The sequence below is a fragment of the Balaenoptera physalus genome, assembly GCF_965194825.1.
Source record: "Balaenoptera physalus genome assembly, chromosome: 13".
Classification (NCBI taxonomy): domain Eukaryota; kingdom Metazoa; phylum Chordata; class Mammalia; order Artiodactyla; family Balaenopteridae; genus Balaenoptera; species Balaenoptera physalus.
In genome coordinates, this window is record NC_138892.1 from 101,469,380 (window position 1) to 101,484,057 (window position 14,678).

Here is a 14,678-nt window from a genome sequence, read left to right on the forward strand (position 1 = left end):
TTGCTGTGCACAGGTTTCCTCTAGTTGCAGCAAGCAGGGGCTGCTCTTCATGGGAGTGCGCTGGTTTCTCATTGTGGTGACTTCTCTTGCTGTGGAGCACGGGCTCTAGGCACACGGGCTCCAGTAGTTGTGGCACGCGGGCTCAGTAGTTGTGGCACGTGGGCTCTAGAGTGCAGGCCAGTAGTTGTGGCGCACGGGCTTAGTTGCTCCGTGACATGTGGGATCTTCCCGGACCAGGGCTCGAACCTGTGTCCCCTGCATTGGCAGGCAGACTCCCAACCACTGCACCACGAGGGAAGTCCCTCCCTGAAGTTTTTACCCAGGAAATCTGGATTTATTCAGAATGGTTAGACCTTAGTCATTTTACTCTGAAAGTCTAGGAAACTTTAGATGTAAAATTAATCTCAAAGGAAGGAGTATTGTTAAGGGCTAATTTCTATCCAAAGGGAGAAAAAAATTCCCAGAATCTGCATATGTATCATAACAAAAATTATTCAAATTTTTAAAAAATCCAGATGAAATGTACCACACTAATTTCCCAGTCCTTTCCCTAGCTATTTAGCCCTTTGTAGGCTGTAGCTTCCTTCTTCCAGAGACCCTGAGCCCAAGTCAGTCCAGGCTCAGTTTAGATGGGTTGTTTTTTCTTACATTACAGTATTTTCACCAAGAAAAATGACATAATTCCTAATTCTGCAACATTTGCTATGAATGTACCCATTAAAAAATTTAATAAAGTACTAAATAATTAGATAATATGTTTTAAAGTGTTATATAATGCAAAACTTCTTTGTGGGTTGTGATATAATAAGTTATAATAAGAAGTATGTAATAAGATATATATTTGGTCTTCAAACTTCATTCCTGACTTACAGCACCCAAAACCCTTATAGTTTCCTAAGTGATTAGAGCAATAGGAACAACTTTTGTAATATATGGTTTTTGACCTTGGTTCCTAATATAGCTTGAGAGCAATAAAGGTAAAATGGGTGTCTTTTTATTAAAAGAAAAAAAAAAAAACCTTTTCAACCACACCTGAGTTTATGTTAATGAGATAAGTTGTGAAAAGTCCCTATATAACCTAAGGATGGAGGCTGATTAGCAGGGAGACTAACCATGTGATTAAAGTGCTGGAACTTTCAGCCCCACCCCACATCCTCCAGGAAAGGGAGAAGGATTGGAGGTTGAATTAATCACCAATGGCTGATAATTTAATCAATCATTCTACATAATAAAGCCTCCATAAAACCCCAAAAGGACAGGGTTCAGAGAACTTCCACGTTGGTGAACAAGAACACTTCCATGTGCCAGAGTGGTAAGGCACCCCAAACTTCATGAGGACAGAAGTCCCTGCGCTCAGGAAACTTCCACACTTCATTCTACGCATCTCTTCATCTGGCTGTTACTTCATCTCCTTTAATATCCTTTGTAATAAACCAGTAATCTAGTTACTGGTTTATTACAGTAACTAGATTACTAGTTGAGCTGTGAGCTGCTTTAGCAAATTAATCAAACTGACAAATTAAAAATTAATATGAGGGACTTCCCTGGTGGCACAATGGTTGAGAATCCGCCTGCCAATGCAGGGGACATGGGTTCGAGCCCTGGTCCAGGAAGAGCCCACATGCCACGGATCAACTATGCCCGCGAGCCACAACTACTGAAGCTGCTTGCCACAAGTACTGAAGCCCGTGAGCCTAGAGCCCATGCTCCACAACAAGAGAAGCCACCAAAATGAGAAGCCCGTACATCACAATGAAGAGTAGCCCTCGCTCGCCGCAACTAGAGAAAGCCCACGTACAGCAACGAAGACTGAACGCAGCCAAAAATTAATTAATTAATTAATTAATTAATTGATTAAAAAATTAATATGAAATAGATGGTTTTCTAGAAAATAAAATTATTGGAAATGACTAAGAAGAGTTAGAAATCCCAAGCCTCAAAATCATAGAGAAAAAGGGAAATGTGGTCAAAGAAATAGTCTTAAACAGGCAGCAAGTCCTGAGAACTTTACAGGTAAATTTAACCAAATTTCTAAGCAGCGTATATATACCTACATGCTGTGGTCTGAATACTTGTGTCCCCACAAAATTCATATGTTGAAATCCTAATGCCCAAACATGATAGTATTAGGTGGTGGGACCTTTGGGAGGTGCTTAGATCATGAGGGTAGAGCCCTCAAGAATGGGACTAGTGCCTTATAAAAGAAGCTCCAGAGAACCCCTAGACTTTCCTTCCACCATGTGAAAACACAGCAAGAAGGTGCTAGCTATGAACTAGGAAGAGGGTCCTCACCGAAATGTGATCATGCTGGTGCCTTGATTTGGTATTCCCAGCTCCAGAACTGTGAGAAATAAATTTCTGTTCTTTATAAGCTACCAAGTGTCCAGTATTTTGTTATAGTATTCCAAACAGACTACGACATACAGGTAAACTTAATGAAATGGTTCAGAAAACAGAAAAAGAAGAAAAGCATTCTGACTCATTCTACAAAGTTAACATAAACTGATTTCAATCTTGTAGAGCACACACACACAAACTGTGGGTCATCTCACTTATGGATAGAGACGCTTAGAGCAAATCCTATGATGTATTTAAAGAATGCCATATCACAACCGTGCCAGGTCTAGTCAATCAGCACTCAGCATCCATTCCCACCTCCTTCATTGTGCCTACCGGTGCTTCAGAGACTGGAACGCTATGTACTACATTTTCCAAACTATCTTCTCACTATTCTCTTGATGCAAATTTGTAACCACCAATTAAATTCAATAGTGTGAGACTTGGACCTAAAAATGAAACAGGAGCTAACTTTCTGCTGATAATCAAGGTCATAAATCGTGAATTTCCAGATGCAATTGTTGTAGCTAGACTGGGTATTCCTGTGTCCAGCCACCAGCCCCTTATGGGTGAAAAGAAAATTGTGATGATGGTGGCATGGAGGCAACACCCTCTGGATCCTGTAGATCCTGGGATCACTGCTACTGCAGTATGATCTTGAACTCAAAGGTATCAGTCAAGAATCCCCAACTGTCATTAACTTAGTCTCCAATCAATTATTTTCCATATTTGAACTTTGGGTGTACAAAACTTTTTAATTATAATTTGAGATTCATAATACACTAACCTCTTGACATTCTTGTTTTCTTTTGTTTGATGTTTATTATATGAACATCACTGCCCAATATAAAAGCTAAAACTTTATCTAGAACATGTCTATGTGCTCCTCCCAGTCCTGCCTCCTGCTTACCATACAAATGTCACCATTATATTGAACTTTGATGATCAAATCCTTGATTTGTTTTCACTTTTACCATATATGTGCCTAAATAATACAAGCATACTGTATAGTTATCCATACTGGTTAAAGTTATCCCCACAGAACAATTCTTCATTTTAATAACCATACTGGTTATTAAAACATACTGGTTAAAGTTATCCCCACAAAACAACTCTTCATTTTAATAACCACATTTCATAGACCCTAGATCTCTCTTAATACAGCATTTATTGGATGATGTTTATATACGAAAAATGTAGATTTATGTACTTCCTAATGTGGTTGTACCAGTATAAACTCAAATCAGCAACGTATAAGAGATCTCATTTGTCTACATCGCCAATTCTTGGTATTACCTGTTTATTAGTTTTTGCCATTAAAAAGGGTATGAAATGGTATATTAATGTGATCTTGACTTGCAGGTCTCAAATAATGAGTGAAGCTGAGCATCTCTATAAAAATATGTTTATTAGATTATGTATTTCCTCTTCCATGAAGTGCTTTTCAATTATTTTGCCCAATTTTTGTCTTTCTAATTGTTTCACGACAGTTGTTTACATGTTTTTGGTATTAATACTGTGCTGGTTATAAGTGATTGAAATATCTTCTCCCAGTTCAGTTTTCAAAAATTTAAACTTTAAAAACTCTATAAAGTGTTTTGATAAACACAAGTTCATAATTTTAGTGAAAAAAATTTTTAATTATTTTCCTTCTTGGTCATGTATTTTGAATCTTTTCAAAGAAATCCTGCCATGATGTCCAGCCTCCAAAATGGCCCTCAATGAGTCCCACCTTCTGGTATTCATAACTTTGGGTAGTCCCCTTTTTATCATATCAGGTTTGGTCTATGTGACAAATAAAATGCAGCAGAAGTTATAGTGTTTGACTTTTGAGGCTTGATCATAAAAGACATTGCTGCTTTTACTTGCTCTCTTGGATTATTCACCCTGGGGGAAGCCAGCCACCATATTGTGAGGACATTCAAGGAACCCAGTGGAGAGTTCCCTGTGGTGACAAACTGAGGTCTCCTACCAAGCTGATAGCCATGTGAGTGAGTCATCTAGAAAGCAGATCCTTCAGCTCTTGCCAGGTCTTCAGATGACTGCAGACCCAGTCACCATCTTGACCAAAGAGTTTTCTCTATGGAATTTTGAGGAAGGAAAATGATAATTTTCAAAAGTTACCTCCTTGTAAGTCTTTTAATAGGCAAAATAGAACAATATCTGGCACAAGGAACATGGAACAGAAGTATTAAAAAGGAAAAAATGAATGAATAACAAATTAAAGAAAAAACATGAAGTAAAACTCATCCTAAGATTAGTGGAAAAGATGATACTAGAAGAGGGATAATTGAGGAGAGAAAGGCATCTGAATATCCCCATGAACCTCTATGATAAGGATTATACATAAATTATAAGAGGAAATTATCATTTTACGATGGGTCTAAATTTTAAAGGTGTCAGTGAATAAAGTTCCACTCATAAGTAAATCTTCTTCATTTCACATATTGAATTCCATTTAGAATCACAGAAAACATTCCAGCCCCATCTTCTCTTTTCCCCAAAAACGATTGAAGTACATTCCTCTGCAGAAGAGTTGAGCTCATTTTGGTGCCAAAATCTAAGGAGAAACAAAGGTTAAAATCACCTCAGTGAATGCATAGTGATTGATTAGAATATATGTAGGGTTAGGGTTGAAAAGAATGGGGTTCAACATTCAATGCTCAATCATTGAAAGAACACCCTAATGATTGCTTTCCTCTTTTCATACTGCCCTCCTCAAAAAACTCATGTGCAGACACATACTTTCACATTTGCTAATCTAAAATTCTCCTAGAAAAATTTTTTGTGAAATAGAGTAAGTTTGAACTTTTCCCCTAAAATCTGATCTTCGCTTCCTCTTCTATACAGAGCACTTATCCTGACCTCTTTCACTTGTGTGCTCTTATCATCTTCCTAAATCTCTCTGTTTTTATGGAGCTACATAAAATGAATGTCAGAATGCTTGAGTCTGGAATACAATCTGTGGTAGGGTTGGGTGGGGAGGGGTAGGACATTATTTTTGAAATTAAAAGACCTGGTATTGCTGCTGACTCATTTTGACCTAAGGAAGTAATTTAATCTCCCCAGATATTAAATTCTTCATCTACAAAAATAAGAATCACAATAAGGTCCCCAAATAGTTCACAAGGTTGTATAAGAATCAAATGAAATAATGTATAATTAAATTCTGGGTTTTTTTTTAAGCCACAAATAAATAGTATTATTATACAATTATCCTATTAGAATTGAACATAGTACTGATTCAGATATTTTAAATCTTATTAATTGGAGAAATACTTAATTGAAGTGTTTAGGGGCAGCAAATGTAATGGTTAAGAGCACCATCTTTGGAGTTATAGAGACATGGAGTTGAGACCCAGTTTCTCATCTTACCTTGGGCAAGTTATTTGATTTTTCATTAATAAAATGAATTCTGAAAAAGAAGTTTTTATGAAGTTTAAGTGAGATAATGCATGTACTTAGTAAGAGCTTAATGATTGTTAAACTCTCTTATCATTCTTATAGCTGTTATTGTTAGCATTGATAATTGCTGTTAACAAAATTTCCCTATTTTTTGATGTAAACAAGACCCTATGAGTGGTTAAGAATCCGCCTGCCAATGCAGGGAACATGGGTTCGAGCCCTGGTCTGGGAAGGTCCCACATGCCGCAGAGCAACTAAGCCCATGTGCCACAACTTCTGAGCCTGGGCTCTAGAGCCCGTGAGCTACAACTACTGAAGCTCAGGTGCCTAGAGCCCGTGTTCCGCAACAAGAGAAGCCACCACAATGGGAAGCTTGTGCACCACAATGAAGAGTAGCTCCCACTCGCTGCAACTAGAGAAAGCCTGCACACAGCAACAAAGACCCAACGCAGCCAAAAATAAAATAAATTAAAAAAATAAATTTATTAAAAAAAAATAAAAGGCCCTATGGTTCATTAATCTGAGTCTGCACTCACCTGACATCTTCCTTGTAAGGTGTCTGATCAGTCCATTGCCAACTGCCATTCCCTTGTGGATCTGAGAGTCCCAGAAAATAAGACAATGATTTATTCAGCTGCTGGACAATGAAATCCTGCATGAAGAAAAAGAAAGAGTCATAGGCTGAAATTTCCAGATTGGATAGAGTAAGGGTTATTTATAGCTCTGGGGAAAAGAATATGCAAGGTTTAAGGAACAGTCTTATGATAGCCAAGAGAAATGGCCACAAACACCAACACTGTCACAGGAGGAAGCAAGTTGTATCCTATGAATTCCCATCTCAGACAGAATTTATTTTCTTTACCAAGAGACAGAATTCTTTTTAAATGTACATATCAGTTTTTGTGCTTCCAATCTTTTTTTTAAATTTTACAAATTTATATGTGTTTCATCTTATTTATCATTGTTTTTCAGTAAAATTGCCTTTGGGTTATCAAAATTCGAATTTGTTTCTCTACTCTCCTAAGTAGTACTTCTCTAGGAAGTGGTTTAAATTACTTGTGAAAGTTAAACATAAAGGAGTTCTTACTAAATTTGAATTGTAGTGTGTGATTAATTTCTTAAACAATTATTAGTCTTGACCAAGAGTGGCCAAGATAGCAGAGTAGAAACACCTCGAGTTCACCTCTTCCCACAACACACCAAGATTACAACTATTTATAAAGGAATTATCAATGAGAATGACCTTCAGACTAGTAGAAAAGATCTTCTATAACTAAAGATATAAAAAAGGAACCACAGTGTGACCAGTAGGTGGGGCAGAGACATGGTATAGTCAAGACCCACATACCAGGTAGGTGACCCACAAATGGGATGATAATTAAAATTACAGAGATTACCTACAAGAAGCAATAAGCATAGAGTAGCTAGTTGGATAAAAAACAAACCCCAAGAGACTCTTTTCAGCTTTAAGAACACACACAGACTGAAAGTGAACAAATGGAAAAAGGTATTCCACATATTTGGCATTTTTTCCAATCAAACTGGACTACTTTCTCACACCATGTACAAAAATAAACTCAAAATGGACTAATGACTTAAATGTAAGACCTCAAACCATAAAAACTCCTAGAAGAAAACATAGGCAGTATGATCTTTGATATTGGCTAACACTATATTTTTTATATGTCTCTTCAAGCAAGGGAAACAAAAATAAACAATGAGACTACATCAAACAAAAAAGCTTTTGTACAGTGAAGGAAACTATCAACAAAACAAAAAGGCAGATATTTGGAAATGATATATCTGATAGGGGTTAATATGCAAAATATATAAATAACTCATGAAACTGAACATCAAAAAAACCAACTCAAAAAATGAGCAGAGGACTTAAATAGACATTTTTCTAAAGATGACATACAGATGGCCAATAGACACATGAAAAGTTGCTCAACATTACTAATCATCATGGAAATGCAAATCAAAACCACAATGAGATATCACCACACATCTGTAAGAATGGCTTTTATCAAAAAGACAATAAATGACAAGTGTTGGCAAAGATGTGGAGAAAAGGGAATTCTTGTACACTGTTGGTGGGAGTGTAAATTGGTGCAGTTACTATGGAGAACAATATGGAGAGTACTCAAGAAATTAAAAATAAGACTACCATATATTCCAGCAATTCCACTTCTGAGTATTTATCTGAAGAAAACAAAAACACTATTTAGAAAAGCATATTATATGCACTATGTTCACTGCAGCATTATTTACAATAGCCAAAATATGGAGGCAACCAAAGTGTCCATCAATAAATTAATGGATAAAGAAGGTTTTTTATATATATACATATATATATATATAGCATGTGTGTGTATATATATATAAAAAGACAGTGGAATATTCCTCTGCCATAAAAACAATGAAATCTTGCCATTTGAAACAACATGGATGGAGCTTGAAGGTAGAATGCCAAGTGAAGTAAGTCAGAGAAAGACAAATACCATATGATTTCACTTATATGTGGAATCTAAAGAGCAAAACAAATGAACAAACATAGCAAAACAGAAACAGAGCCATAGATACAGAGAACAAACAGGTGGTTTCCAGAGAGGAGGGGGGTGGGGAATGAGTGAAATAGGTGAGGGAGATTAAGCTTTCTTATAAATTTCTTTTTTCTTTAGCAACTTTCAGTAGGCTTATTTTTACTGTTTGCAAATGAAAAGACTTAACATAAGACACAGTTATATAGAAACCAAGAAGTATGAAAATGACAACCTGAGAAGGATTAGAATGGGATCTAAAAATATTGTGGTTGGAGGGACAGACACCATCTTGAAAGGAAAGTTAAGTATGTCCTTGACTATAAAAGAAACACAGATGCAAGTGTCTAATCTCAGTTTCCTAAGGGTATCGCCTTCTGTATATAAAGCCAGTCAGTAGCCTGGAAGTATGGATGCTATCTACCCTACTTGGAGAAAGTTCTTTGGTTAAAGTCCTTGATTACGGTCTCTAGGTTGCATCAGCAGCACTTATGGGAAGAAGGGCATATCTTTACAGTGGGTCTAGACATATTCACTTGTAGACATTTCTAGTTTACTCTGGCCTGTATGTCCTCTGAGAAGCATATTTTTGCTATAGATCAGTGTACTTTATTTGCTCCACCAAAAGAGGAAGCCATGGGTCCCCGTTGAGTCATTGGATTATTGCCGTGGTTGTCATCCTGTTTGCCCATGCTGGTTTCATCACCGCTGTAGTGGGTATACATTGTTCCTTTTTCTTCCTCTTGCAGACGCCTTTTTGAGTGTGGACCAGTCACGATTTCCACACTAGATATGGTCTTACTCCCTGTTAGGCTATGTTTTTAATTAATTTGTCAGTTGGTGTTAATCAGTAGCTTTTTACCTGATGAAATGTCCTTCTTTACTCAGAGGACTATAATCAAGTAGTTAACAGTATGGGCTTGAGTGCCATGTTACCTAGATCTGAATTCCAGTGCTACCATACTCTCTGTGGGAGCTCAGACAAATTTTTAACTTTTCAAAGACTTGGATATGTTATTTGTGAAGGTGGGAAGATAATAGTACATACTTCATTTTGAGAATATTAAGTTAACTTCTGTTCAGTACTTAAAACAGTGCCTGGCATATCAACAAATGTGAACTGTCATTGCTTTAGAGGTATTTTTAAAATAATGCTCCAAGGTTATTACAGTTAGCATGAGCTGGTACTCATATTCTCCCGGGTGTATTGCTTGGGTTATTTACATTAACTTTTTTTGACTGAAGGAATTTTTAAAATCTCTCTCCACAAACTCTCTGTAGCAGTCTAAATCTCTGTGTGTGTTTTTAAATAAAGTATTTCATTGTTTGATAAATCCCTGAAGTATTTCCTACTTTGGAAACTATTGATATTGTCTGTCTTCTTCATTAATGTGAAGGGCACATGGTTTTCAGCTGCCATAACTAGTCTGTAAAACAAGCCAGATTTGTTTCATTCCCTTGTTTATAATGGCTATCTTCATCAAAACGGAGTATTGAGTAAGATGCCTTTATTTAAATTTTCTAAACCAATATGAATCCTTCTTGGAAGCTAATTTTAAAATATCTTATGCTTGTTGTGCTTAATTGACAATCATTCAAATGGAGTTCGTTAGTCTGTAGCGAACACCTGTTGTCCTCCTTTAAATGCTGTACATATATACCTCTTTTCCAATGCATGCGGAGTCTATTCCTTCTTTCTAGAAGATATACAGAGCTGCCCAGGGACTTGAGTATGCCATCGACCTGCTAATTTGAAATTTTATAGCATTGCTTCAATTCATGGATTTTAAACATTATTCTTGGTTGGCTTTTTGCTTCCAAATAACTTGAGTGATCCTGCTTTCACTACTACCATTAGAGGCATTTTGGTCTCATTTGCATGATTTCAGTTTAAGAACATTTGTGCAAAAGAAACTATTTTCGTGCACGGTAATAACAACAATGGTGGTGACTCCTCATACAACACAACTTACACTGCCCTGTGGCCAATGACAGTTTTCAAAGTTCCTTAAAATAACTGGCCTAATTTTATTTTTATGACCCCTCCTTGAGGAGGGAGCAAAGAAAGGCCAGAATTGTCCTTAGGGATAAAGTCCAAGTTTTGACGTACAATGTCAGGAGTACTGTTATGTCAGACACACTAAACGAAAGATCTGGATAATGAATCAAAGACAACCTGTAAGACCATCTTGTTAGGAATCAGTCTACAAAGCATCCTTACTTGTCAGCCACTCTTTTCTCCAGGCTTTTCCAGCTTTATTCACCAATGTCAACCTCTTACAAACTCAGTATTGCTTAGTTTCTGATTTGACCTGAGAAATCATGAAGGACATCAGCTCCTAATTTGTAGGTTTGCAATTAATTTTGCTGCTTAAAGACCTGAGATGTACAGTGCAAGTTACTTGCATTGTCTGTAAATTTTGAAATTATTTACCTTATCCTCATAATACTCCCCAATGCACCCATTTTTCACCCATTTAATCTGATCAGGTTTCTGTCTCAGTTTTTCTGCCCACAAGTCTGGCTCTGGTTTCTTGCTGAATTTCGGACCCTGTGCTGGAAACTGCTCAATTGACCCTCAATCCTATCCTTTCTAATCCCTTCCTTTGGCTGTTCTCTGTACCTAAAAACATGTGTTATCAAGACTTTCAGTGCTATAACTTGTCTGATTTCAAGTATGACCAAGTCTTGAACGTTCTCCTGCTGAGTCACGTCTCCAGGTTTTGGTTTCCTCAGAGACTGACAATATTTTCAACCATGGCTGAGTTAGACATGCTTTCTGGACATTGTATAATTGATTCCTCATCTTCATTCCTGTGCTCTGATGCACTCAGAGAGGTTAGCTATTGCCATCTTAATTCTCTAATCTCTTGTACTGACTTATATACTTGCCAGTTTGGGTAGTATGGAATAATAAGAAGAATGCAAACTCTGAAATCATAAAGGCCTATTGTCAAATAAAATATGCCCAGGATGACAATTCAAATAGTGCAAAAGGGTTCATGAAGGAAAGCAAGTCTCTCACACCATCCTTCTCTACCCTAACCCTACCGTGCAGAGGTGAATTATTTTAGCATTTTTTTTTTTAACATTCCAGTGATTTTTTCCCCCATGGCTCTAAATAATACTAATATCTCTATTTCTGAATATTACAGTATAGTACTCCTTGCTCCCCTCATTCTTTTTCACTTTCTATTTTCACCTTCCTTACAATTTTGATAATTATATGGTGATTATTATTACTTTTAGCTATTAGCTGATTGGTTACTTGTGCAACTCTAAATAATATTTTTCACCTTTTATTTTTTTGCTACAGCTCTATTAAAATGAGAATGGTTGCCCCTACATTTCCCTCACCTTTCTTCACACTTTTCTTACCTTTTCTCAGTCACACTTTTTTATGCTTTTTTTTTTTCTAGCTGCATTGCGCAGCACATGGGATCTTAGTTCCCCAACCAGGGATCAAACCCATGCCCCCTCCAGTGGAAGCTCAGAATCTTAACCACTGGACCACCAGGGAAGTCCTGTCAGCTACATTTTTGATTTTACCTTGTCAAGGTTGTTAACATTTACATTCTATGCTACAGCCATGATCAAGTTCCCATGTTTTGTGCAGAGGCTACCTCTAGTCAAGAAATGTTTACACGATCATGACACTTCTGGGTCAAAAGATAGGCTAAGATTATGTTTGCTTCTCTATGGGTCCCATGTCTCAATTCTGATTTGTTTAAAAGAGATTGCTCCTATCACTTAGGTCAAATGGATTTTATTTGCTTAGATTCCAGAAGTTGTTTTAACTCAAGCCACATTTTAATTTTCTTCCTAATTGGACTCTACTTTCTCATATAACTTTTTTTCCTGGCGTTGCTAATGACTCTTCCTTGGATAATCTGTTTCTATTATACCCTTGTTTTTCAGCCCTTCCGATTAGTCTGTCTATTACATGGCGTTCAGCTGTAATCTGGTTTCCTTAGAACCCTGCTCTGCTCCTCTGTACTGGACTCATGACTCACTATACCTGTTCACAGTTGTCAAACGTGGACTTCGCTTCACGGCTCTCCTGGTTTAGATCTACTGTTTCTTTTACACTGTGTTTTTTTCTTTGTTGCAGTAGGTATAACTCTTTGTCCTCAAACTTACGTGTGCAAATAATTCCACAATTTTTAAGGAAAAAGAAATCTGATTCTACGACTCTGTTATGTCAGCCTTGTAGGAAACACAGTCTCAGTCACCCTGGGGCTCCTTTTCGCTCATTGCAATTGCAGGAGAATCCGGGAAGCTTCTGTGTTGTCTAGTGAAAGAGAGAAGGACTCAGTCTTCAGTGCCTCCTGGTCACTACTGATTGTCTCTTTGTTCAAGTCTACATGGGATCTGGGTGGTGGATGACATCAGATTTCCTGTGACCACAATCCAGCTTCTCTAGGTTAACTGAACGGTTTTTCTCCTCTGAAATCTATCCATTTCTGGGGATTTGTCAGGGGGCAGAGTACAAGTTCTTAGGGTTATTGGAATGTGACAACTTTGGTTCATAACTAGGTCTTTAGAAATTTCCCCTCTATCTCTTTACCTGCCCTCTAGTCTAATCACTCCAAGTATCTCCATTTCCCAGAAAACAAAGGGGAGAAAAAGGAATATTGTTCTTTATAAGAAACTTTTTCTTCTTGATCGTGCACCACAAATCTTCCCTGCAGTGAGCTGTAAAGTGAGGTTATTTGAAATCTTTCTTGTTTCTTAATGTAGGCATTTATCTCTATAAACGTCCTCTTAGACCTGCCTTTGAGGGCTCCCATAGGTTTTGGTATGTTGTGTTTCCATTTTCACTTATTTCAAATATGTCTTGATTTCTCTTTTGATTTCTTCTTTGACCCATTTGTTATTCAGGACCATGTTGTTTAATCTCTACCTATTTGTGGTTTTTCCCCCAGTTTTCCTTCTGTTATTGAATTCCAGTTTCACACTGTTGTGTTCAGAAAATAAACTTGAGGAGATGGAGATCAAGATGGTGGAGAAAGAGGATGTGGAGCTCACCTCCCTCACAAATACATCAGAAATACATCTGTATGTGGAACAATTCTCACTGTAAACTAATGGAAACTGGCAGAAAGACTCCTGTACAACCAAGGTTGCAAGAAACATACATATTTAATTGGGTAGGAAGGGAAGAAAAGCAATTGATTCCCATTTGTTTATTTTTGCTTTTGTTTCCCTTGCCTGAGGAGACATATCCAGAGAGATAAGGTCAATGTCAAAGGGCATACTGTCTATGTTTTCTTCTAGAATTTTTATGGTTTCAGGTCTTACATTCAAGTCTTCAAGCCATTTTGAGTTGATTTTTGTGTATGGTGTGAAAGTGGTCTAGTTTCTTTTTTTTTCATGTGGCTGTCCAGTTTTCCCAAAACAATTTATTAAAGAAACTATCCTTTCTCTATTGTCTGCTCTTTACTCTGCTCTTTACTGTTTTTCTGTTACTATTTAGTGTCCTGGAGCTCAAGCTCTGCTGGCCACCACAGCTGGGCCATCAAGGAGCGTGTCTCCTGGGTGGAGTGGCAAAAGCTTGGTGCCAGATGCATGTGCAAGCTGGTTCTATGGGGGCATAGTTGATTAAGAACTGTTTCTTTGTTTGCCACAGTTCTGCGGGACCCATGAATGCAAATCCCAGTGACAACTAGAGATGGGCAATCCAGGGTTGTATCCCTTGGATGACAGCCACAAAAATCAGGGATCCAGATGTGTGCACGATCTCCTTTCAGGGGATACTGGCAATCTGGACTGGGGCAAAGGGTGAACGTAGAGATGGCTTCTGCCAGCCTCCCTCGTTTCTGGGGAGGATCACAGTCAGCCCCTCGACATGTGCTAAATTAGGAGCCTGATCCTCAGGGGGCAGCTTTTAAGATAGGCAAATAAGCCTGTTTCAGGGAAAGACTGGGGGCGGCACTCCTGCCTGCTGTCTCTGTGCTGAGCCCTGAGGGGTTAGCCACAGGGTCCTCAAGAGCTTGTTGAGATTTGTTTCCGATTGTCTTGTTGGTCTCATGGACTCAAGCCCCACTCACTTTCTGAGGTAGGTGTTTCCAGAGGTGTGTCCCTGTTGCAACAAAAATAGAAATGAGGCTTTTCTTTTCTGATAAACGAGGAAAATAAGGAAACAATGAACAGGCTGGGGAAACAACATAAACAGGCCTCAAAGAGTTAAGCAACCTTGGTTATTCTTTAGCTGTTACTACTAACAAACACTTGTAGCTAGACTTGTCCTTCACCAAGCTGATTTCTCTCTGACTCCATATGAATTATCCTTTGCATGCAGCATTTCTTCTCCCCCTACACTCCCTTGTAGTACTCTTCATTTCAGAAAGAAGGTCATTGGCTGATAACTTCAGGGACACCGGACCCGGTTGCTGA

At 37.9% G+C, this 14,678-nt stretch overlaps 1 protein-coding gene across 1 annotated transcript; it reads right to left on the minus strand.

Annotated features, from left to right (window-relative positions):
* Nucleotides 1-200: 200 nt before the first annotated feature.
* LOC309640522 (C-type lectin domain family 6 member A-like) lies at nt 201-9,007 on the minus strand (the record flags this gene model as incomplete). The annotated part of the gene is made up of 3 exons (XM_082419275.1): nt 201-4,897; nt 6,279-6,423; nt 8,905-9,007. 3 exons carry the CDS (start codon nt 9,005-9,007, stop codon nt 4,756-4,758), a joined length of 390 nt encoding a protein of 129 aa, XP_082275401.1. The 3' UTR covers nt 201-4,755.
* Nucleotides 9,008-14,678: the final 5,671 nt, after the last annotated feature.